This window comes from Vanellus vanellus, assembly GCF_965231255.1.
Source record: "Vanellus vanellus genome assembly, chromosome: Z".
Taxonomy (NCBI): Eukaryota; Metazoa; Chordata; class Aves; order Charadriiformes; family Charadriidae; genus Vanellus; species Vanellus vanellus.
The window spans coordinates 3,503,851-3,530,456 of record NC_138908.1 but is presented as its reverse complement, the minus strand read 5'-3'; the positions used below and the strand labels follow the sequence as shown (position 1 = coordinate 3,530,456).

Here is a 26,606-nt window from a genome sequence, read left to right as displayed (position 1 = left end):
TTTTCTGAGTTTACATCTTTTCCAAAAGGAAAATGATATTCTCTATTAATTTGTATGTCCTAATCTCCCCGTGTTTGTTGTCTTTAAAAGTACCAATTTAGATCAAATCTGTAGTAGTTCTCAAGAGAGAAAAAAAATCTTATATATTAAAGCTGTCTCTCATCATTCTAATCCTGATAAAAATATACAATCTTATTGCTTGGCATTGAATGAAAAAATTGTATATAGTTTCTGGGTTGGTTTTCTGAGTTCTAAAATGAATAACAAAACACTTCATACTAGTGTGGACTTATACCTTGGAGAAGTCACATACTAAAGACAATAATTTCTAAGATTATTTCTAACCTCTTTCATAGAATTATAACAGAAACAGACCTGCAGAGGGCTTTGGATAATGTGTTTAAAGTTCTCGTAAATTGGAAAAAAAAATTCTCTGTTAGAAACATTTGAGTTGGAAGTAAAATGCTGTTTGTGAGAAAAGTGACACCATGAGTGGTGCAGGAGACTGGGGGGCTACCAGAGGGAGTCTCGAAGATAATGAAAAGAAATTAGTTTAGCTAGGAGTAGTGGAAGAGAACCCACCCATAGGAATATGTTGCTGTTGAGGTTACCAGAGAAATTTATAGTCATCAAAACAAAACCAGGGATCAAGACCAAGTCAACGTTGAGAACAAAGTGGTCAAAACAGAACCAAAGTTGGGCCATTCAGTCAGATAACAATAGTCTAGAAGAGCAAAAGAGGAGGCAGTTTGGACAAAAGCTGAACAGTTGTCCTTTTATGCTAGAAGACACGTAAGCTGGTAGCAAAACTTCTCAAAACAGCTGCGGGGGGGCTGGGGGGGAAGTACAATTTGGTAATAGAAAGTGTTAACAGGAAGTCACAGAAGCTTTGTAATAAAATGACAGTCTCTGAAGAAGCTACCAGTGTTTGATTTTTCTTGTCCCTACTGCACAAGGCGTGTATTTCAACAGGTAGCTGTATTTATTAATTATTTTTTTTGCTATTACTCAGATTCAAAACAAACTAAACAAAAATCTTATACTTACTCACCCAAGAAAGAAGTACAAAAATAACTTCATTGTGCATAATGGCTCTGTCTTTCATGGATTAAAGACTCACTTTACAAAGTCTAGTGCCTGTTTAAAAAGAAAAAAAAAAAGGCAACTTGCTTGAAGGCTATACTGCAGGAGATAATGCTCTTTTTTAAACAAGTAAGGTTTGTAATTATATAGTTCATTCCAGCTTCCACATGAACCTTTTTCTATAGAGTAGCAGTGTTCTGGAACACCAGCTTAGTTGATGCGTTAGGACGTTTTTCTTCTATTCCAGTCCAATGGTAGGAATATGAGAGACACAGTAGTTCCATGTGACAAATGTGTCGCGGTAATGGAATTATAAATGTGTGCCCCTATTATCAAGTATAATAAATATTTTCAGTTGGTTCCTATAACGATATCCCATATGATTTCCAGCATAAAAGATATCTTTCAACATATATTATTACACTTCTATCTGTGAATAAAACTTACAGGAGGTAGTGGTCGTCATTGAAGTGCTCCCCATTGTGTTCAGGAAAAAAAATCCAAAGTAAGCTTTGTAGGTTAATGCGGCTTTGTGTATTTCTTGTCTACATAACTTTTCAGTGCCTTTTTTAGAGCAAGTACTTGAGGGTATTAGTAAAAGTGATTCATCTCTGTAGGTTCTCATTTTCATGCCGCTTTCATTAACAGAATATAAAAGACTGTTCGCAGTCTGGATGACTTTCAAGATGTTTAGATAGGTTTTTAAGAGTATACGTGATCTCTGAAATACAAAAATGTATAAAGTTAAAAAAAAATTACAGGTTTCAGAACATAAATATGATTTTATAGAAGACTATACTTGTGCTAAGATTCTTGGCTTCACTATAGTCATTAAAAGCAGCATGGGTGATGGCAATGTGCCTTCATGTCTTAATGCTAATTGGACCCACTCAAGAACTCCCTTGGGGAACAAAATAAATTTCATATGTAAGAAATATTAAAAATTAGAAGGCTGAAATTGTTCAGATGTGGTGTCCAGGAAACAACTGTGTTGACAGCAGGTCAAGAGAGGTGATCCTTCCCCTCTGCTCAGCACTGGTGAGGCCACACCAGGAGCACTGGGTCCAGTGCTGGGCTTTCGGTACAAAAGCGACATGGACAGACTGTACGAAGCCCAACAAAGGGCCACCAAGATGAGTAAGGGACTGGAGCATCTCTCCGATGAGGGAAGGCTGGGAGAGCTGAGGCTGTTCAGCCTGGAGAAGAGAAGACTCAGGGGGATCATTTTAATGTATATAAATGCCTGAAGGGAGGGCTCAAAGAGGATGGAGCCAGGCTCTTTTTAGTGGTGCCCAGTGACAGAACAAGATGCCATGGGCACAGTCTGAAACACAGGAGGTTCCCTCTGAACATCAGGGAACACCTTTTCACTATGAGGTTGACCGACCATTGGCACAGGTTGCCCAGAGAGGTCATGGCGTCTCCATCCTTGGAGATATTAAAAAAACACCTAGACACACTCCTGGGCAAATCAGATGTATGTGCCCATGCTTGAACAGGGGGGTTGGACAAGATGACCTGCAGAGGTCCCTTCCTACCTCAGCCACTCTGAGATTCTGTGAAACAAACACCTTCAGTTGCGATAGAGAGTTCCTACCTTCCTTGTTGCTTACTTGCTCAGTGATGTTATCAGGTGGTATCTTGGCTTGGTGTCTGACTGAGCATGTAGCTTCTGAAGAGAGTTGTAGAAGGCATCTAGATTCTGCTGGATATGATTCTGGGATTCACTGAGAGTGCCTGATGCTCTGGAAGAGATGACACAGAATGCAATCGCAGAGGCTTGCAGGACTTGCTGGACAGAGTATGCATGTCCATCTCAGCAAACCCAAAAGGTGCACCAGGGAAACATACCCAGGCTCTTCTCAGATAGGTATTATACCAGCATTGACTCTAAGCTTATTTAGCAGAGTTGACCTGGCAGACATAAGGGCTGGGTAAGTTACACCCTCTTAATAGGGATAGCAGTGACCACATACTCTCTAGACATACTGACTCCCAAGCGGTCCCTCGGGCTGCTCCGTTGTGCGTCATCTCTAGAGTAGGTCAGTGGCAGTAAAGCACATACTGACCTCCAGGGAGTTCACAGAAAACCCTGATCTCTCATACTGTCGAGAGCTCTCTTCAGCTCTGATCTCCATATCCTTCAAGTCATCATCCTATATGCGTAATTTGACTCTTTTTCAGGAATAACCCATGTCCTTGTCACATCTTTATAAATAATTATAACTTTAATAAATGGAAAGGGTGAGGAGAGACAGGATAATTTAAAAAAAAAATAAATGGGAGGGAGTGAGCGTTTGGCTTCAGCGTGCAAATGACATATAATTTCCAACAACTTGAGGAGGAATAGTTTTCTTGCCTTTAAGACTAGTTCATTTATTTAAAAAATATATTTCTCAAAATTTAATTTGTGGTTTCAGGAGCTAAGCATAGAAAATTGCATAATGCCCTTTTAGACTTTGGTGACTAAGAGTGATCACATTAAATGAATATAGCATGCATGGAGTTTGTTGAAATATAATTTATTCCATTGCAACAATTTAAATCTCTCCAACATTGGTTAGCCTAAAATATAACATGCATATTTTTAAGGAACAAATGTTATATTCCTTCAGATATGACGAGGAGATAAGAACCAACAGAGCTCTGTGCATCCTGTCAAGGTTACTCTGGGAACAGAGTTAAAGAATTTGTGGTTAATAAAGCATATCCTTTCCAAAAACATTTGTTTTTTTGAAATTTTACTCATGACTGTTTGAGGTGTCTGTTATGTTTATAATCAGCACTTTTTCCCATTTTTTCCATCAGGTGCTTCATTCCAAATGCCTACGCTGCTCTCTTCACTGCTGCTCTGGTGCCGTTAATGTGCTTGGTGGTGGTTTTTGTGGTGTTCATCCACGCCTACCAGGTGACCCCGCAATGGAAAGCGTACGACGATATTTTCAGAGGAAGAACAAACGCTGCAGGTATGACACGTTGTCTACCCCTACACAAACAAGTTGGACTTTCAGAACGGTACTGACTGTTCTCGCCAGTTCAGAAAACCCCAGTAGAAACCACAGTTCGATAGATACCTACGCACTTGTGTAAGATGAAGCACCCCAGCGGTCTGTTTGAAGTCTGTGAAAGTACTTCAGTGATGAAAGTTATGCAGATGCTCGGCTGTCTTAGGAGTATAAAATTGTGTAAAACCCCAAACAAGAAATTAGCATGGCTGGTGATGTCTAGTCTAGTAAAGAGAATAGCGATAAAGCGCAGCACCGCCCTGCCTGGAGCGCTATGTCGCCGTGCTTGCGTTTGGCTGGGGGCACCGAACAGCCCTGTGCTGGGGCGGGCTGGGGGTGCTCAGGGTCAGCCATCACGTACGAACCCACCCCGTGGTCCTCTGCTGCTCCCCCGGTGATGGGCACAGCTCCTGTCCCTCCTGTCCCGCAGGATGCGCAGCCACGCGCGGGCTGCGCCATGGAGTATTTGGAGTTAATGCCTCTGTTTTGAACTTCCCTAAGCGCTACTCGCGGCTGAAAAAAAACGTGCTCGCAAGAAAAGATCCGTCTCTCGTGCAAAACAGGAAGTATCGGTCGGTCTCCTCTCTTAGAACAATTTCAAATACAATTATGTTCCCAAAATAAAGTTGCACCAGTTTAGACCATAATAGTAGGACACTCTGTGGGAAGCTTAGAATAATTCTTTTTGTTTTCATGGTGGTTTTGGAAGAAAACTCTGATTTTTTTAAAGAACTGCAAATACATTGATTTTTAATAAAAGCGTATCTACTTTTCACCCTGACTGCATGAAACCACTTAAATTTTATAAACTTGGGAAAGAGTCTTGAATCATTTTTCCCAATTCATTAGAAAAATATCATATGAACTTAAAAGGGACAGTGGATTATTAAAAAATTCCATTGAGTAGTCCAGTGCTTGTAACTGTTCAGATTTATAAAAAGTCACTGTCTTGTTCAAATCCTCAAATTTCCAGTGATAGTTGTATTATGAAATGAAGGGCTGAGTTTGTTTTTTTTTTTTTAATATTTGGCTCATAGAAATATATTCTTTTTATGAGAAAATGAAAAAAGAAATATTATCTGGACATTTCTTCAAATATTAATTTATTTTTTAGTGACAAAATGTCAGCTTGACTAAGAGCTATATGAATTTGGATAAGGTCTGATAAACATAGCTTATAAGTATCATACTGAAGACCTTACTTGCACTTTACTCTTTCATTTCTTTCTGATATAAAAGGGACTGCCTGGAGCAATCACAAAGGTGGCCCCTTATTTGGTATTGAATCATATACAGTTTATTTATTTATAAGTAACTTTTTTTTTAGTATCTGTAAGGAAGGAGATTCCATATTCATATGTTGAAGGTTAAGGCTTGTCTCAGAGCCATTAAACAAAAACAAACAAACAAAAAAACAAAAAACCCCCAAACCTGAATACTGAAACAATACCAAAAATAAAGTTTGCATGCAAAATGGCAGAAAGTACTAATAGGAGTTATATATACATGACATATAGACATGAAATAATAGGGTGGGAAAAAAAACTTTATTTGATTTAACATAGCATTCAGGGTGGGTTTTTTTTTCTCCAATAGAGTCCAGAAAATGGTACAGAGGATGCTGAAGTCTCAGGAGAAAAAAAAAAAAAAAAAAATCAGGAAGAGAGGTGTTCGATAAAATGTCAATAATAGTCGGGTGTTTTAAAAGCAGGTTGTAACCTTTACTACTTGTGCACCTTCATGGCAAACTGGCATTTTGCTACCATAGGGCTTTCTCAAGCACAGAGGAAAGTACCTCGTGCGGTGCGGGTGAGAGCAAGGTGGAGAGAGGCTGTTTTAGAGAAGAAAAAGAGCTACCTGCTGAGGTTTACGGTGCCTGTCATGGTGTAAGGGCTCTCTGTGTGTCTGTGTTTATAGTGTAAGCTTCCAGAAAGAAACACCGGTGATTTCTTTAGCTTGTAACGTTGCCTGTAACTACATAACACAGTACTAACTGTTAACAAAAGGCCTCTGGCTTTACAACTGATTCTTTCTCTCCTGAAATTCGAGGTGGTGGTAGTATATTTGTATTATTTTTGATATTTTATGGTTATATTGTGCTTTCAAAGGCATATTCAAAGGCAGTTTGCAGCGGTAAGACTTATTACCACTTTTAAGTTTTGAATTGTCAGATTCATGTGACCCACTCTGTGGAGAAGTTCACTCCACTGCCTCCGTGTTCTTACAAACTCAGCGGGACCAGCTCCTGCTCAGGGCTGTTATTGCAGCCACCACAGAGGACGCTGTGGGAAACACCGTTTCTCACAATGGCAAAGTTTCCTGCAGTCAATATCAACTGCATTATGATGTCTTGCTTCTGCAACAGAGAGGGGGTCCTGGATCCCCCCATGCCACATTCAGGCTCCGGTGCGACTAACAAGATCTTATGGGGTAGGGAGGTCTTCTGGCAATGACGTCCCTTTGAGTTGCACAGGCAAGCAGTATTTTGCTCTTTTGTTCTGGCTATGAATATACCACGGTTTCTTTCTGTTTCATCCAAAACCAGAAGAAAGGTGGAGCTACCAAGCAACAGTTGTCTCTGTGTAGTGTCGTATTCTATCTTGTCTCCCGCTTTCATCCCCACGTTGAGTTCTTCCATGTTCGGTCACCCATAACAATGAATTCCTACAGCAAAAAAAAACCCTTTCCCAGCCTCCAGCCTGAGGTTCAGTACCCAAATTTCCCCACTTTGAACCATGGGATAAGTAATGGGAAAAAAAGAAAAAGAAAACAAAAATTCACTGCTTTGGAAAACTGTCTGCTCTCCATTAGTTACCTTCTCTAGAAAGAGAATAAAATTCTGAGTGAGTGACACTGTAAACAATTCTGACATATTAAGTGTAGAGAGCTGTAAACATGGACAAAAATAATTTTAAATGCTCTTTTACTTTTACTAGTAATTGTGAACACCTGTTCATTTAAATTCCAGACAGCAAAGAGTATTGCAGAATCAAAAAGTAGCCTATATAGACATGTAATTATCATTTATACACAGATATCCATGAAAACACCTATTTGCATGTCAAAATTTGAACTAGTAGCATTTATTCCCCTTCTGAGGGTCGTTCAGTTAGAAGATAGTTAAAATTACAACATGATACAGATGACCCCATGTGGATTCTGCAATAATTCATGCAAAACATTACTGAATGTTGTCAATAAAAATAAAATAGCAAGGTCACTGGCTTGCATCATATTACCATAAAACAGAATAAGGGGTTGGAATGCAGATTTGAAAGAAAAAAAAAAATTATTACGTGGCTTCTGAGTGTACATACTTCAGGTAATTTCATAGATTGTAGGAAAAGCCACTTAAGCTATAGCTGGTGATTCTGAAGTCCCATATTTGTGATCTCTATTTGAGGAAGACTATTAATAACTTTAATAGAAATTTAATAGCAATAGAAACACTAAAGTTTATCCTCATACTTTTTTTTTTTTCCCAAATAAATTGAATATGCAAGTGGCTAAACTAAAAATCTAGTCATTTTTTTTTCTTACTCTCTTTTCTCCTTTTGTTGGAATACTCTGAAGCTTGCATTGCAAAGAAGGTTCATCTTGAACTATCCAGAATCACAGAATCATAGAATGTTTTATGTTGGAAGGGACCTTTAAAGGTCATCTAGTTCCATCCCCCCTGCCATAGGCAGGGACATCTTCCACTAGATCACATTGCTTAAAGACCCATCCAACCTGACCTTGAACACTTCCGAAGATGGGACATTCACAACTTCTCTGGGCAACCTGTTCCACTGTCTCGCCACCCTCATCGTAAAACGTATCTTCCTTATATCCCTTTTAAACCTACCCCCTTTCACTTTAAAACCATTGCCCCTTATCCTGTCACTACAGGCCCTGGTAAAACATGTTTCTCCATCTTTCTTATAAGCCTTCTTTAAATATTGAAAGGCCACACTAAGGTGTCCCCAGAGCCTTCTCATCTCCAGGCTGAACAACCCCAGCTCTCTCAGCCTGTCCCTATAGCAGAGGTGCTCCAGCCCTCTGATCATTTTTGTGGCTCTCCTCTGGACCTGCTCCAATAGGTCTGTGTCTTCCTTGTGCTGGGGACCCTAGAGCTGGATGCAGTACTCCAGGGGGTGTCTCATGAGAGCAGAGTAGAGGGGCAGAATCACCTCCCTCGCCCTGCTGGCCACACTTCTTTTGATGCAGCCCAGAATGCAATTGGCTGTCTGGGATATAGGTGCACATTGCCAGCTCATATACAGTTTTTCATCTGCCAATATCCCCATGTCCTTCTCTGCAAGGCTGCTCGTAATTCTTTATTTCCCCAGTCTGTACTGATATTGGTGGTTGCCCTATTCCAGGTGCAGGACCTTTCACTTGGCCTTGTTGAACTTCATGAGGTTGACATGGGTCCTCTTCTCCCAGCTGCCAAGGTCTCTCTGGATGGCTTCCCCTCCCTCAAGCACATCAACCACACCACTCAGTTTGGTATCGTCCACAAACTTGCTGAAGGCACACTCAGTCCTACTGTCTACACCATTAATAAAGAAATTGAACAGTACTGGTCCCAGTACAGACCGCTGAAGGACACCACTTGTCACCAATCTGCATTTGGACAGTGAGCTGTTGACTGCAATTCTTTGGATGTGGCCATCCAGCCAATTCCTTGCCCATCAAGTAATCCACCTATCAAACCCATGTCTCTCCAATTAAGAGACAAGGTTGTTGTGTGGGACCGTTTCAAAGGCCTTAGAGAAGCCAAGATAGATGACACGAGTTGCTCTTCCCTTATCTACCAACACAGTCATTCCATCATAGTGTAGATTAGTCTTCTACAGCTATTAGAATAAATTCTGTCTGCTGTAGTAAAATATCTTCCTGAACTTCAGTAGCAGTTCTGTGTTTTAACATCTGGTTGTGTCTGTAAGAGCAGTTTGTTGTTGCCCACGCTAAAGGGAACTCCCATGTGATTTTGTTCCTAAGAGCAGGATAACAATGCTGGGTTTCACCATACGGAGCTAAGAGAAAAATTTTGCCCCTTGGTAACTGCAAAGGGGATCTGTTTGTACATGGTTAAACAGTTTCTTGGAAAACTATAGGATATAATTGGGTTTTTTTACAGTTATTTACATTTATTAGTTGTGCCTCCTTTTCTGCCATGCCTTCTTCCAAGTCCTCTAGATTTATCCTGGGTACTCTTAAGTACAGTCAAACGTCTCATACCCTACTTTGGTAGTTTCTAGGCTTTCAAGAAAACATCATGGCTCAGGGACATTTAGCCCAGCAAAATTCTGCTTTTCATAATTGTTGTCAATTCCTTTGGCAGTGGTCTGTGATATTCCCAGAAAGCTTATCGTACTCTTTCCTTATGCCTGGCATATCGCTGCAAAAATGTGCGATAAAAACAAGGTTGTAGTGGAGAATAAACACAAATAAATGGAATTTGCCAACTCTTAATTTGAGCAACGTGCCCACTTCTCATTGCTCGGTCTGGAACACCAAATACGTGAGGATGCCCTCTCACACTCTTTTGTACTGCTCCAGAATTGCTCTGTGACTAGTCGTGTCGTTTATTACGGTGATGGATATAACTTGCTTAAGTCAGGAAATTTTCCTCAACAGTAGGAGTCTGGAAGAAAAGGCAACGGGAGTCAAGAACTAATTATCTCGTAGAGCAGGCAGCTCTTCCTCCTCAAAAGCGGGTGTTGGAAAATAGCGTGGAAGCTGATCTACAACAAATGACAACTCTACCTCTCGTATACTCTTTCGGAGATATGCATTGAGTTTGCTAGAGAAGAACCTTCAGCTTGAACTGGTGCAGTTTGCCAGCCTTTCAGCAAACATGTGCTGTTGGCTGATTATTCTGCTATATATAGAAACTAACTTCTCAAAAGTTGGCCTTGACAGGAGCCAAGTCAGAAGCGTGCATTGGGTAAACAGCCTCTAGGTGAACTAATATTTGAGTTTGCAACAAGAAAGACTGCTTTTGAAGGAAATCGGGTGGTATAAAGCAGGATGGTTGTATTTGGCTGAAATAACAGGAGGTTGAAATAGGCATATATGAGATGATTGTTTTTTCTTTAAAGTCCTAATATGCAAATACAGAAATTGGAGATGAATAAGACAGCAATCCAATATACATCTTTTTATTTTGCAACCATCTGCTAACTTTTCGTAATTTCAAAAAAAAGATTTGAAAATATAACAGAAAAATTTGAATTGGAAAATCACCTGCATTTTTTTCTGATAATACCTTTGTGAAGACATGACCTCTCTTGATTGAACAATATGTAGTGGCATAATTTTCATGCCCTACACCTAAATCTGCAGTAAAAGTTATGTGATTCACATATCATCGTTGTAAATGCGCCAGAATTAACGTCAAGATTAAAACTTTATGTTGCCAAAACAGAACTTCATGAAGAATGCCTTAGATATTTAGATGTAAAATTTTACCTGCCTTCCTGTGTCTTTCTTGATATAAATATCTCCGATACATTTATTGTCTTAGCAGTATGCAATTTCTGATCATGACAGAACATGTTGGATGGTCCACCTATATCTACTACCATGTGAACTTCTCAAGAAACAAATAAGACATGAAATGCAAGTACAGGACATTCCAACCGTGCTTCTGTGCTCAGGAGATGATAGTGAGGACAGGGCTTTTGATCCTGAGTGAGAATGTGTATCTAAACCTGTAGCTACATGTCTTTCTTATGCTGTGAGCTATATGCTAAAATCTTTATCTGGGATTATAAGATACGTATCATGTATCTAAGAGAATTGAAGGAACAGTGACTTGCAGGAGTGCTTTCATCTTGAGATGACAATATACATCTAGAAATCAAGAACCAGATGATGGCTACCTCTGAACTAGAAGTTATGTACATCATTCACAGTATTCATCACAGTCACACATGGATATAATATTTTAGTCTTCATAGTGCTCCAGGGGCTTTCCTTTTTGTGTAATTAGGAGGAAAACAAATCTTTGCCTCTGACATTTTTACAAATACAGTTAAGACAAAATGTATGATTACAAGCTGAAATAAAGAACAAAGATCTGGATAAGATAGGACTTAAATGCATCATCTGCACTCATGTAATTTAAATTGTTTGCACAGTGCTTCACATGCACAAATTACCTTTTTTCCTTTAAAGAAATCTGCAGAAGCAAGGTAATTTTCATGACTTATGCCTGTACAGTTGTGAAATTAGCACTTATTTAATATTTTGCATAAGACTTCTAAATATTTTTATTATATGGAGATAAGTAGGTTCAACTTTTTCTTTCTTTTTTTTATTTGCTCTTTTTCTGGGATTTGCCATGTTCCCTTCATAACAGTGGTAGGATAAGCTATAATAGGATGCCCGGTCTTTCATTTGATTTACCGTAACGTGTCTTATAGATGTATGAGAAAGTTTGCCAAAAAACCTGAGATTTGGTGGGAAGGTTAGAGAGGCCAATCTTCTATGTTTTTGCAGGAGCGATGTAGTCTTCATGCTGAATGGGAGGTGTGCTTCTCTTTTCGAAGGTATTCTTTAATTTCAAACTCTTCCTTGCTGCAAGGAGCAGCAGATCAAAAAATATAAATGAACCAGAAGTTATATTTTAACAGGTTTTCTGCTTCGTATTTTTACAAATTATCTATGTACAATTTTGTCCAGTTGGATTTCATGGACATTTACCTACCAGCTTTCTGGTCTGCATATCAGCTACTGCTAAATTCTGCAGCTCTTTAACATTCCTAATCTGGAATCAGAGCATTTGTCATGAGTCACTGATTGCATGTTGGTGGTGGTGGTGGTATTTTCTCCTTTGAACTCTATGAGGAAATCTGTTAGCTTCTTTATTTTGGCCACAAAATCCTGTTACCGAACTCCTTTTCTACATCAGTTGTCAAAAGCAATTGAAAATGGAGCCAGCAGAATTTGGAACACTGTTATTCAAGTGTATTTAAGCAACAAAAAAAATTGGTTTTGTGGCATTTTTGTAGATCTATTGCTAAGTTTAACCCATGACTTCTTAAGCAATAATCTGTAAATGTTTTACTAATTTAGGTCTCCCATGAATCAGTGAAATTCTGTGAAGCGATACATTCTCCCCAATCGTCTAGGAAAAAAATGTTTGTAAAGATCTTTCAGGTTTTTAAGTAGGTCTTTATGCCTAGCCAAGAACAATTAAAAGCAATTAAAGTTGCATTATCAGTTTAACAACCTAAGGGGAAGACATATAGTAAATATTTATAGGTAAACTCAGAAGATCATTAAAGCTGTATTATTTAATTGCTTCTTTATTGACTTTCCTATTTTTAGAAAAAAAATGAAACACTTCGGGCAATAGAAAAAGACATAATATGGGCCAACACAGCAGTGAGAATACAAATATTTGGACGTGTTATGAAAGCATAGTGCATTCTTTATTTTCCATAGTTAAATCGTCTACATTTTTCCTGCAAAGACATACTCAGCATTACACTTCAGAGTTTTAATATTATTTAATAATTTCCAGGTTTATTAATTTCTATTTCATTTAACATTTTTCACTGCTCAGACTCATTGTCTGGAGAATTTTACCTATAGTATCAGTTATGGCAGAAAGGAAGATAACCTTCAGGTAGTCTACCTGACAATTTTGTAATGAAACAGACTGAATACATAAAGTTAAGGAGTAGTTCTAACTCCACAGACAGAAGAAACAGAAAATTGGCAATTACAGAATATGAAGTTTATTTTCTTTTGAATTACATGTCTATTTGAGGAGAAAAGTAATGTATTATATTCTGAAATATATTATCTAATTCAAACTGAAAAGTTACGCTTTTTTTTGAATACCGATTGCAAAAACACCATCAAACCCGACCTGCTGGACTGAATGTGGTAGCCCACAGGGACTAATCCTGGTTTTCTGAAGAAAGTTCCAGTGCTGGCAATCCATAAAAGCACTGCTTTGTTTTTCTAGTCCATTTCAGTTACTTTTCCTAGCAATGCTACAGATTTTCTCCATAGCAATGAGCTGATCATCATTTCATAGAGCTTATGACTTGTTTCTGTTTTGATGCCTTTGATCAATTGAGTGGTTGGTTTCATTCATACAGTTGGGTTTTGTTGGCCCAAGTGCTCATCCATTGTTCTTCCTAACTGTAGAGTATCAGATATATAGCAAGAGGACATTTTTAAAGAACCTTTCACTACGCACCATGGGCAGCCGTTGACAGAAATCGTGCGTGAGGATTTCCACTGCTGCTTCCCTCCCTGGTAAAACAGGTTGTGGCAGGCACCATCGAATTATTCTTTCATAGTCAATAGGCACTACACAGGGATAAGAGAGGTTAGTCACGTGAACTGTCCCATCGTTAGGTGAAATTACAATTACATATATGAATCCGCCTCAACCTTCAACCAGCCATCAGGTGAACCTTCAAAGGTGTGACAGTGGACCGCAATGGGGAACACCTCATGGCTTCCACCTTTTTATTCTTCATTCCTCCTCCAGCTTTGGACTGCCAAGAGGTATCACAGCTTTTAGTGCTCTCAGTGTGGGAGCAGAGGTTGGCAGGTGTCCTCTTCCCATGCTTTCCAAGATAGGTGTACCTGTCTATGGAGGGAGTTAGTGCACAGGATACATCGGACGCTGGAAATTCATCATCACTCCCTTACTCTTTTTCTCTTTCTCTGCGGTATCTGAACCAGCTCTACTCAATTGGCACAGCCTATTCCAGGCACCATCAATGAATAAATTTTAGGCGGTCTCACCTTGTAAAATTTAGTATTTCTCCCCATTTTTCCACTCCTTTTGGGCACATAGATGTGACGACCATTGCAGTTCTCATTTCTGAAGACGTCGTGCAGAGGTTCATCGGACCACAGACCTGAAGGTGGTAAATTCTTTGTGGACCTCAGGAAGCTGCTGCAACCCACTTCAGTAAAAGCTGTAGATGGGTGAGCCTCATCATCAGATTATTTCTCTGCGTAGGTCCGTGCAGTTGCCTTATAGCACAGGAGGAGGTGAAATTTAAAAATTGTCACCGTAGTCCTTCTTTTGAGGTTTATTTCAGAAATATAAAACTCTGGGTTTACTTTTTTACTGATTTAAAACCATGGTAGGTGAAAGCATAGCTGTTTGGAAATGTTCTGGGGTTTTTGTTTGCTTCTATTTCTTGTTCTTGCTTCTGCTATAAGGGAACCAAGCAACAAACACAAGGCTGACAGCTGTTTCAGCTGAGCAATCTGACATTTTATTACCTGAACCTCGTGCTATTCCTGTGGAGTTCCTTGCCGCTGGATACTCTGAATTATCAAAGTTCGCCGCAATTAGTTCAAGATGAGTTTGTGCAACAGAAGTCCCCTGAAGATTAGTAAATAGAAAGAAACTCTGTCTGGTTCAGGAAGCTCCCGAGTTGTGAATGGGAGAGTTGTGGGGAGAAGCATCACATCTGGCCAGCTTTTTTGGCCCTTGGAGGCAAGGCCAGATAAACTTTTGTTCAGACCCAGTACAGCTCCTGTTAGGTTCCCACTGAGGTAAATAATTTTTTTCCCAGCATTTTAATACTTTTCCTGTTACATGAATTTCATAATCTAATCCAAACCTGTCGTGAAAATATGTCAGCCTGTCTTTCAAATTCTCACCAGCATTGTTTCTATGTAAATCACTGGACAAAGCCTTGTGTTTAAGAACTCCCCTACTGTAGCAAAACTCCAGTTTTACCACCCACAAAAACTGATTACAATGTACCACAGCCCTCAGAACAGTAATCGTTGCAGAAAAATAAATTTTGTAGATAGGTTAATATGGAAAATAGTATTTTCTCAGCAATGGGGAAGAAGTGAGAAACAGTGGGCTCATTTAGTTGTTTGTAATTGAATGTTGATTGTAATTGAATGAAAGTTGAATGTATGTAATTTCAGCTGGTGGAATACCAAGCTGGACTATGGTAAGTTTTCAAACTCTAAGAAACTGCATCTACAGCTGCTTAAGCCGCATTTATCTGTATTTGAGTTGCCAACTCTGCCAATGCTTCTTAAACTTGTCGTTAAGGAAAAGGGGAGATATTTTAGGGAGAGGTGTGAACAGTCAGGATGTGATACGTGCGTACGTACATACGTACATAAGGAGAGAGTGGACTCACTGTTGCTTAAACAAAATCTTTCATCACGCCTAGTACTAAAACCAGGGGTGGTAATGGTGTAAAAAGCTGTGGACCAGCATGGTTCGAATACATAGTGCCCAAGAGAGCTCCTTGACAGCGTCTCCCCTGCCCCCCACTGACGGTGAGTTGACGGCTCCGTGGCAGTCTACTATCTGCTACGGTTTACTCGAGTAGCCTAAAGGCGACTGCTCGCACTTGGGCTTCGAGTAAAATTCTTGTCAGTGAAGGTTCATCTGCCCAGAAATACCCTTCGAGTTTGTGTGGGGAGGGGGTTTTTGCTTTTCTTTCCATATGAAGGAAACCACAGATAACTGGATTGTCTGGTTTTGTTCAGTTCAAGCCTATTTACTGGCATCCTTTTGCTTTGTGCAGTTGTGTTTTCACAAACTTAAAAGACATTGTTGCTGTTTTTTTGATATGTTTTTTTCTAGTAATCAGGCTTTTGTTTGATTAAAGACAACAAATTGTCTGATCAAAATGGGTGAAGAGAATTCGAACAGCTGAAACTAAATGCTGCCAAACTTTCAACTCTGTATTAACCCTTTACCATACTGATAATGAAGCAATTGTTGCTGACAAAGATAAAAGCAGAATCATAAACTTTCAGTATCTGACAAAAAGCAGGTATCTTCATACCACCTTTGCTGTTACAATGCATATATAAATTGACATGTTTGTACTGAGTATCTTTCCTTACATAAACTTTTATCAGAATTACTCAAGGTACACTCCATAGAGAACTTCAGTGAGGTTGATTCTGGGTTTACCTCCGTTAATTTTGTTTTGGTGTTATGGCACTGAATTTATCCAATTACCTCCTCATGCACACTTGGAGATAATAAAGTCAGATCATTGTGTGTCAAAAGTATATGCTCTGGATATCATATTGCTCCATTTCCTTTAGCTTCATAGAGACAGCTATTTCAGTGATCTATGGTTTCAACGAATTAGAGGTGCTCAGTTATAATTAATATTGTGGTATTTTTCCTTAGGTGATGTTTATGCACTAAAAGCAGAATCGTGGTGTTAATTCTTGGCGTATTCTACTGCCTGCAGTTTGTCCTTCCACAGTTTGATTTCTTCTCTCCCCTGCGCTCACCTGAGTTTCACCATATTGCAAAGTGATACAAAAAACAAATCATTATTCGACTTCCCGAGATAATTCTCATCATTGTTTGCTTTGGTCTATGTACAGCATTTAGAATTGTATGCATTAGTGATCATTAGCTGCCAGTCCATTGTATCAGTTGAATTTCATAAGCAGCTAAACCTTATTGCAGGATTCTGAGATTTAAACAAAAAGATGATAACATTCCATTAATATCTGTGCACAAATAAATTAATGGGTGGCTCTACAGATAATTACTGAATTTACCTTTAGAATTCCATTTTCATGATGTATGTTTTCTTATTTTTTATTTTGGTAAATTTCATTATTATAACTTCAAAGAGTTTGAGATTGCCAGTTCTTTGCTGGTTTCTTTTTTTGTGAACATTGTTAAGTACACATAGAATCATAGAATCATAGAATGGTTTAGGTTGGAAGGGGCCTTGAAGACCACCGCGTTCCAACCCCCCTGCCATAGGCAGGGACACCTCCCACTAGACCAGGTTGCCCGAGGCCACGTCCAGCCTGGCCATGAGGACCTCCAGGGATCTGGTAAGTATTTGGATTCATTGATGTAGGATAAAAGGAAATACTTAATGCTCTACTTCTTATTGCACTATCTGGTACTTTTGAGGGCTTTGCATTTTTAATTATTCTAAAAGCGTTGTGGTGTTGGCCAGGTGCATTAGCAGCTGTTGTAACAAAGGTTCTTTCAATATCCATTGAGGCCACAAGGAATTTTTCCATTGTGCCCAAGGGACATTGAGACGGGGGCTTTGTGTGCTAGGCATGCTCGTGCCCGTGGACTGTGGCGTGAGAAATACATTGCCTTTCCATTCTATTCATCCAACAAAACCAAATTCCTTCCAGACAAGTAGCAGGGGTACATAGCCTTAATCTTCTTCCCTTGATGCTTCTCTGAAAAATACACATGTATAATTAGTGTTGTTCTGGATCAGGGATCCTTGGGAAGTCTCGGACCTTTACTAAATTTTGGGCAGACCTCACCTCACCATGGAAGAAGTGATTCAGGTGCTTAATGGGCATTGATTGTCATTTGAGACAACCAGGGTTATCCAGTCGGGCCTCCAGCTTTCTCTTCATAGAGGATGGGTCTTCCACAGGTCCTGTGTTCTAGTCGGAGGTGTCCCTGCCCATGGCAGGGAAGCTGGAACTAGATGATCTTTAAAGTCCCTTCCAACCTAAACCATTCTATGCACTGATCGTGTACAGATCCTTTAGGTCTCCTGTGACATGAAATACATGAATCAAATGCCATTCTAAGGCACTGGTACCCACCCTTGATACCTCCTCAAGTCCTGCTGGAGGTCCCCAGCTGCCTAGGGCTCTCAGTACTGCATTCTCCTATCCACTGAGAGCCAGCTAGCAGGCCTGCATGCACAGAGTCACAGCATCCCAGACTGGTCAGGGCTGGAAGGGCCCTCTGGAGCTCCCCCAGTGCCACCCCCCGCCAGAGCAGGGGCACCTCCAGCAGTGGCACAGGACACGTCCAGGCGGGTTTGGAATGGCTCCAGAGGGGGAGACTCCCCCCCCTCTCTGGGCAGCTGTGCCAGTGCTCTGCCGCCCGCACAGGAGAGAAGTTCCTCCTCAGGTTTGGATGGAACTTCCTATGGTCAAGTTTGTGCCCATTCCCTCTTCTCCTGTCACTGGGCACCGCTGAAAAAAGACTGTTCCCATCCCCCCGGCACCCTCCCTTTAAGGATTTATAAGCATTGATAAGATCCCCCCTCAGTTTTCTCTTCTCCAGACTAAAAAGCCACAAGTCCCTCAGCCTTTCCTCATCAGAAAGAGGTTCTAATCCCCTCATCATCTTCGTAGCCCTTGGCTGGACCCTCTCCAGCAGTTCCCTGTCCTTCTTGAACTGGAGAGCCCAGAACTGGACACAATACTCCAGATGTGGCCTCACCAGGGCAGAGCAGAGGGGGAAGTTGACCTCCCTCCACCTGCTGGTCACACTCTTCTTGGTGCACCACTTCTTGAAATACCACTGTTTACAAATGGCCAAGCTGGAGAGGATTTATATCATGTCCTCAGATGTAAGTGGCAGAAAGGGAGTACCTTCATGATGATTAGAGATGAGCTTTCAAACATCATTGCTTAGGGAATCTGATTTTTTTTTAATGCTGTAATGGCCTTTATTATTTTTCCATGAAGATAGGTAGTTTTTTTGGTTTTTTTTCTCCCTCTGTGCAATAAAAGCAAGGCCTTGTTAGCTACTCCTAAGAACAAAGTTTATTTTAATAGTTCAGTTTTACTGCCTCTAGTCCTAGGTTACCACTACCCTAACATAATGTTAATTTTCACATGCAACGCAGTATTTCACTTATATATCTTATAATTCAGTAAGAAAATTCATATCTATGTTAAGTGCTATGTCACACTCTCAAACAGCGACAGCCCAGGCTGAGGTTTGCACCCCAGGTTTTACTGAGCTTTAATAGGAGAACCATTAGGAATAGGGTCCCTGTTCACATTGTGCTTCCCTTCGAGTCATTCCTTCTTATAAAAATATACACATGCATTTCTACCAAAGCGATGGTTATTACCCTGAAGCAACTACCGCCTGCCTCGCTGGAAGGTGGCCTCGACTTTGGCTGTTTCCTACCTTGAGAAGGCACTTACTATTCGTAGGATATTAAACAAAATGCCAAAAGCGCTCCCGAAAGGCTGTTGCCGGAACGGTGCCGGTCAAAAGCACGTCCCTGCTCTTTGCTGATGCCGCATGACTCATGCGGAGAGGGGCAACGCCTGGACGAGCACCTCTGCCCCTGAAGTGTGCAGAGCTGGGCAAACATGGACTTTGAGGTGCGCCGCCAATACGGTCAACACGGGGAAGGGGACAGCCTGGCGTACCTGCCTGCCGGCGACGGGAGCGGGCGGGGGCGAAAGCCAACTTCTGCTGAACTTTCTGCAAACTTTGTCCACGCGGACATCTTCCTGCCGGCATTCCTTAAATTTTTTATGCTGTGAATACAGTAGGGAATGTAAAATGCAGCTGTATGTGTGTGTGCTTAAGGACGGATTCTGCATCTATTTTTGAAGGCGAATGAAGCGAACTGGTGCCGTAGTCTGTGTTTTGGGGGGGGGGGGGGGGGGGGGGGGCTCCTCGAAGCAGTGGAGGTTGTCACTTAAATTTTTGTAGGGTCAGATGCCTTCTCGTGTTTGGCTTGCAGTGAAAGTAATAACGAATCAGAGAATAAGCTATTTGTATAATTTCTATATCATTCTATACATTCCCACAGCCGTAGCATTTTTTTGTACCGATAATGCTTTTGTTGTCGTTTCCCTTTCCCCTCAATTCTTGAAAATCTGTTTCCTCCCAAAGTTTCCAGAGCTTGCCAAGAGCTCTCCCGTGCTTTCCCCAAGGTCAGAGCATTTTTCTGACTCTACGTGTGCTCTTCCCGCCCGCAAAGCGCCCATGGCGGGTTCACTGAGCTGGGCTGTGCCCCACCAGCCCCTCCGTCCCCCAGCCCTGCAGTTGGCTGTACCCTTCTGCTGGTCTCCTGGCCCTGGAGGGGGGTCCCGAGAGCTCTGGGGCAGGAGAAGGGCTGCCCATCACTGCAGAACGAACTCCAAGGTCGGACAGAGACGGCAAAACCGGGTCCCGCGTCGGTAACGCTTTAAAAAAGTGTTTTTCTCCCAGGGCGCAGCAGCTGAAACGCTGTGTTTGTGGTTTTCAGAGATCCCCCTGGTCTTGTACCTCTTTGCCCTCATTTCTGTCACCTGGCTGTGGGGAGGACTGCACATGGCTTACCGCCACCTCTGGATGTTGGTCTTCTTCATCATCTTCAACAGCCTGCAGGTAAGAGCCGGCGCCTTTCCCTTCGGTCCCCCGGCAGGGGTGGGGGTCATCGCCGCCGCTCACCGCACGCCCGGCGTTCCAGCAGCGCCAGCTGAGCGGCGCCCAGAAACACGCTGAGACGCGGCGGAAGCGTTAATTATGCGTTCTGTTTATTCCTCAAATTAACGTACAGAATGCGTATTGAGGCAAGGGAGGCATTGTTTTGAAGCAACGGCAGCATAATGGCATAGGTTTAATTTCACAGCTAATACACCGGGAAATAAAATTGCTCGCTTCTGTGTGTAATGCGTTACTGAGATAAGTATACCAGCAAAACGGAAATATCTGCAGCCTTTGCAAAAACACTGACTATTTCATTTTTCTGTATCCATTAACTCCAATTAAAAAAAAAAATAAAACAAACCCACAGATATTTAAAATTATATAACCCCAATACTCTTTTTTTTTTTTCCATTATAAGAGGTGAGGCTTGAGGCATAGCTTTTCTCACACAGCATACATATTGGTAAAGTGAAGATCTTTTAATTGAAAAATCAAATCTAGACTAGAGGTTGATTATTAGTTATAAAAAATGGATATAGCCCTTTGCAAATTCTTACACAGGTAAGTGCTTCCACTGGAGTCGGTACTGCATTGCACTGCATTCAATGCCATACTGCACACTGCAGAATTGTTTACAGAATACAGGTTAGCGTATCACAGATGGGAAAATTCCTCTGATGTCCGAAAACAGTGAAGTTAAGAAAAATACATATCCAAATGATGTGTCAAGTCCTCTGCCATTTTTATAAAAAAATACTGAGGACACCTTGTATTATTTTCCAATATTAAAAATCTTTATACTTCATTAAATATAAATTCATAAAAAAGGTGTATTTACACAAAACAGATTTATTTTAGATGTTAATTCTCCAGGTGGGAGTTTCCTTAAGCAGCAATCTAATATTTTCAAAATGCACATCTCAGACATAAATTCTTTTTTTTTAATTGAGAAAAAGATGTTGCTTCTTCTCCTGGTAATACGTTTGATTGATAAGTATATATTGTCATTTAACTATTCTGTATATGTCGGCATATATTGGCTCAAATTGGGTATGATGGTGCTTTTTTTTTTTCTGTGAAGTTAGGTTAATAGGTTTGCTCTAGCAATTGTCTACAGCACGGATGTAAAATTGCTTTCTTGCAGTGAGACTGCCACAGCTCCACAGCACCGGCAGTAGTACCAAAGCACATTCCCTCCCTTTCTTCTCCCCCTTGCAAAGCCTGAGAACACCGGGACAACCCCCATGGGAGCTTTGGCACCTCAACTGTAACTGCTGCAAGCTTTATAGTGAAACGTAATGCATTTATATAAAGCATAGAAGTCTGGTGACATGTGTGTATGTACATGCAGACATACAGGTATATATTTTTATATATCCTTCCTTACTTTCTCTCTTCAAAGATTATTACTAGAATCTGATCTGGGTTTGCGTTACATAGATCGGTCTCACGGAATTACGGACTTTTCAGAGTTGGAAGGGACCTCTAGAGACCACCCAGCCCCACTCCCCTGCCAAAGCAGGATTGCCCAGAGCACATCACTCAGGACTGCATCCAGGCGGGGCTTGAACATCTCCAGAGAAGGGGACTCCCCCCCGTCCCTGGGCAGCCTGTGCCAGTGCTCTGTCACCTGAACCGTAAAGAAGTGTTTCCGTGTATTTGAATGGAACTTCCTGTGTTCTAACTTGTGCCCATTGCCCCTCGTCCTGTCACTGGGAACCATTGAAAAGAGCCTGGCTCCATCCTCCTTCAACCCACCCTTTAGATACTTGTACACCATAATAAGGTCTCCCCTCAGCCTTCTCTTCTCCAGGCTAAAGAGTCCCAGCTCTCTCAGCCTTTCCTCATAAGGCAGGTGCTCCAAGCCCTTAATCATCTAAGTTGCCCTAGTTGTCTCAGATACAAATTTCTGAAAAGCGTAATTCATTATCATTGAGATTTTTATGGCAGAGGTGAAACAGCACCACAGCACTGTAATATGCATAAGTATTTGCTTTAATATAAAATTACTTTATTGCCAGTGCATATTTAAAGAAGAGGGATATGAGTACTCTATGAAAATTATCATTCTTGGCCAGAATATTGACCCTTCTTTGTAATTGCCAGAAGACACTTTATATTAGTCTGCTTTATATAACTTGAAATTTCATTTTATTCAAGTAAAGTTCAAAGCCGTAGAGTTATTGTTATTTTAATTAATGTTGACAGTTTCAAGAGATCAATTCATGCAATAGGATCAAGAAGTAAAACAGGCTATGTTGAACACCAGAAGTGTAAAATGTGAAGCCCATGAGGTCTGTGGGGGATTTAGTGCGCCAATGGTCTGGTATGATAGCAGGTGGTGTGGAAAACACAGATATAAAAGCATGCCTGGAATAATGTTTAAGTCATGACTGCTATTAGAGGTGCACCACTACATGACTCCAAAGTTATTATTTTGTTTAAGTCCAGCTAAAAGTGAGATGATATCAGAAATATTTGTATTTCTCAATCTATGTCAAGTTTTTCATTTGGTTATATTTCATTCTCTTTATGTAGTTCAGTTTCAATTCATACACTCCAAAAATCTTTGAACTTCAGAAGTAATTTTTTTTTTTTCTTTTATTGGCTGATCTTTGATTGCTGACTCGTCTCTTATCAGCATTGCTTGTCCATACAAAAGTTCAATGCCAATAAGACCTGCATAGGTAGTACGTAACTCTTGTGTGCTTCTGCTGGAACTTTTTTGGGGGTATTACAATGCCAGAAGTATTTCTACCATAATTTCATGCAACTGAAAGAATGCATAGTTCTGTATATATTGTTTTGGCACTCAAGGACCTGATGTAAATAATTTTCACTCTGAAGAGCTCCACTCTTCTGTCGTCTGTATCCTGCCGCGGGTCGTGCACAAAGATCCAGTAACCTCTATTGTCAGGTGCGTTTCTAATCTTTCAGGGACACGTCCCCAGTTGCATCTCCACCCTCAGTCAGACAGCTGGGAAATAGGTATTCAGACAGTTTGTTTGAAATCCTTCAGAGGAGCTAGGAAACAAAAAATTAAGAAACCAGATTCAACAGGCTTCACCCTCCGCTGTTGTTTCGCTGTGCGACCCCATGCATGGAGCACGGCCATAGTTTCAAACCCGTGGTGATGCCAGATGCCCGCACTGCCCTTCTGCCCGTCATTCTTCCTTTAACTCTCTACCAACACAAGCACCTGCTTCGCCAATAGACACCGGCTTTTCTTTTTGGATCAACTCATTTGGCTTCTTGCCGCCATGAAAGATCGTAATATCTTGGGAATAACTGTAGATGTCTACTGGCCTGCAGGAGATACTGCAGCATCTCTGTTCAGACTACATCAGTATTGATCTTCCACATCAAAAGGTGGAATCTGTCATTTTTGTTATTCCTAGCCCTAGGGAATCCGTAAAACCTCAAATATAAAATAAATTGTCCTTTATTGAAAGGAAATGCGAAAATTTCAAATGTGTGATCTCTTCCTGATTAATATTTTAAATTAAAACATGCAGTTCTGTAGCCCTAATTCAAACAGTAGTAAATAAAGACTTTTCCTTCCAGCTATGAAGAGCTCAAGAACTTCACACTTCACATTTTAAAAACAATTTTTATCTTTTGCTGGAATTTTCAGACATAAAATGTAAAAGGACAGTATCCACTGCCTTTTATAACTAGATATTGGAAATTACATTTTAAAGTATAATTTTACCAAATATTTAAAAGGAAAAAATACCTTTTTAGTGTTGGGTGCCTTGAGAACAGTAAAAAAAGAATGGAGTGGCTCTTTCACAGCACTACAGTTTTTATAGTTGTTTGTTTGTTTTAATAGGTGATTGTCTTCAGTGCTTTGTAAATCTCTACAACAAAACAAGTTTAAAAAACATTTCCTGGAACACCCCCACGTTTTAAATAACCGCCCCGCCTATATTGTTCTCCTGTTTTAAAGTTACCATTTATCTAATCAGGAAGCAGAGAAACTGACGTGTGATTCAGGTGACATGCAGCATGAAGTGAAAAACAAGGAAGGAACAAGGTGAACAGTCTGTAAATTTCCTTAATCTATGCTTTTCATCAAATAACCAGAAACACCCAATTGTCTTAATTAGAGAAAATGCCAGTATGCAAACTGTTTGGGTAGAAGATAATTATGCATTACAAGCACTGAATACGGAATAAATGAAGGTTGTGCTGTAAGCAGGTATAGCTTTATAAAGCTTTTGCAGAGCACACTCCCACCGAGGAGGGGCTGGGCTGGGGAGGACACGCTCCCTGCGGAGAGGTCCTACTGGATACCAAGCTCTGCAGAGCCAGGTTCACCCATGACACGGACAGCCATCTCCAGTGTCCTTTGAAACTTTGATCTCAGCCCGGCTATTTGGGAATGGGAGAGGAAAATGGTCCTCAACAGTGGGTAACGCATTTTAATGATGATTTCAGGAGGAACCAGATGTCTTTTAGTGAATGCTGTTGCACCTCATTCCCATGCGTTATGCTCTAAGAATTGATAATGATTGTTAAAACACGGGTTTTTTTACCATTTACTGGTGGGCATTTCTGTTAGACAATGTGCCCTGTGCAATTCAGTGTTCATTAAGTCATCAGTGTTCATTAAGAGCTTTCCCCCAACAAGAAGGAGAGCATGCAATGGTTTATGTGAAACAGAGACCTGCTCTCCTGCTGCTCAGGAGCTACAGACCATGTAACGAGGCAGAACGTGACCCATTAAAATGCGTTGGATATCCAAACGGATTCAGCTCAGGGGATTGGAAGGACACTGCCTGTTATCCAATTTAGTTGTTTAGCCCCGTGGCATACATTTCCTAGGCAATGCGCTTGATTGATAGAAAAGTAATCTACTAAGGACAAATTGTTTCTGAGCACTTCCCGCGGGAAACGGTTCCCATCAGAGTCGAGTTTATAGTACGAGCTATTCTAGTGCATGGAGGGGAAAGCCAGTCCGTTCCCTCTAACTTCACGGATAAACATGCAAAGTGCCGTATGGGGGCACAATAGCTGGCTGGGCTACAAAATAAAAAACGAATTTGAAAAAGCGTGGAAGGAAAAGGATGAGAAGGGTGTTTGGGATATCTGATGTTTTGAGCTCCCTGGCGGTGTGCTCCTGACTCTCCTACCCAGGCAGCATCTGTGCTGCCAAAACATACTCCGTGCCGTCACGTGAAAGGCCTCAGCTCATCGTCTTTTCACTTGAAAAAACGAGAGGAACATTTAGCTCTTTTCTTTACATATGATTGCCTCTGTGGATTTATTTACAAGATTTTTGCCGGGGTCAGGAGCGAAAGAATGAGCCTCCTCTCTCTAAAGGTTAGGATTTCACAAGCCGTTTTGCATACGCTGTGCTCATATAAATGATCACTGTGTTTTTGATGCAATTAGGGGGGTGTTTCTGGTTTGTACAGCTAATGTCATCAGCGGCGTGTTTGCCGTTCGATGGATCCAAAGTTCAGGGTGGTGGGTGGATCTCTTCCCGTTGTTTGCAGAGGGGTTGGGATGAGGCTTCAGGCCCGTTCTTGGGCTCTTCCCTGCAGCCGACTTTCTCAGTAAAATCTTGATTATTCTTTGGCTGCATTTCCAGCAAACTGTGCTGCACACCCCAACCCTCCATCTTTTAATTTAGGGTGTATCTATCTACACTGCAAACGAAAAGGTATTTGATACCCCTGAGCTACCCCTGTTATGGTTTCCTGCACTAAAAGCCCCACCACGTCCTAGCCCCAGCAGTTAATTAATTAACTTTTTAAATAAGTAATTTTGAATCAAAACCGTGCTCTTACGTAACATGATGAAATGTTGCCCGCCAACAGTGTAAAAACTCAATTTTTCAGCAATTTTAAATCAGGAGAAAAGTAAATCAAAACTGGGAGGTCTCCCATAATAAACCACGGTATTAGAAAAGATATCACGTGGTTGTTTTGGCTGATGCAGACAAGGGTAAAATGTCTTTGCCTGTTCTGTGTTTGAGCACACCAGGATGACTCGTGCCCACATAATGACGAAGAGCGTTACATGTAAAATGCATCTTCCCAAAGAACACAGGAATAACGTGGGAGTAAGAGTTGACTGGTGGTTTTCCAAACTGGGCAAAATGGCTGACTTGCCTCATAGGACAATTCTTAAAAGTCAACTTATTTGTAGTGGATTACAGTAAGAGAAGATTCAGGAGTTCAGGTATGAATGTTTGAAAAGCCCACAGTACCTTGAACAAGAAATATGGACATACAGGAAATGAGCGAACAGGCGCATGCCCAAACCTGCCATTGGCTGGAGTAGAGGTGATTCACCAAACTCCATTAATTAAAATAGCAGAGGCAAACCAGAATGGGAGCAAGGGCTCGCTCAATTAACAAAGGAAATAAAATGTCAAAGAA

General features: G+C 40.9%; 1 protein-coding gene across 1 annotated transcript in view; it reads left to right on the top strand.

The window, feature by feature from the left end:
- ADGRV1 (adhesion G protein-coupled receptor V1) overlaps nucleotides 1-26,606 on the top strand; it is a gene marked incomplete at its 5' end in the record, with an annotated part of 274,932 nt that overhangs the window by 213,751 nt on the left and 34,575 nt on the right. Inside the window, 2 exons of the mRNA XM_082496974.1 lie at nucleotides 3,892-4,049; nucleotides 20,054-20,175. Of these exons, the coding sequence (XP_082353100.1) occupies nucleotides 3,892-4,049; nucleotides 20,054-20,175 (280 nt within the window). The remainder of the gene's footprint in view (nucleotides 1-3,891; nucleotides 4,050-20,053; nucleotides 20,176-26,606) is intronic.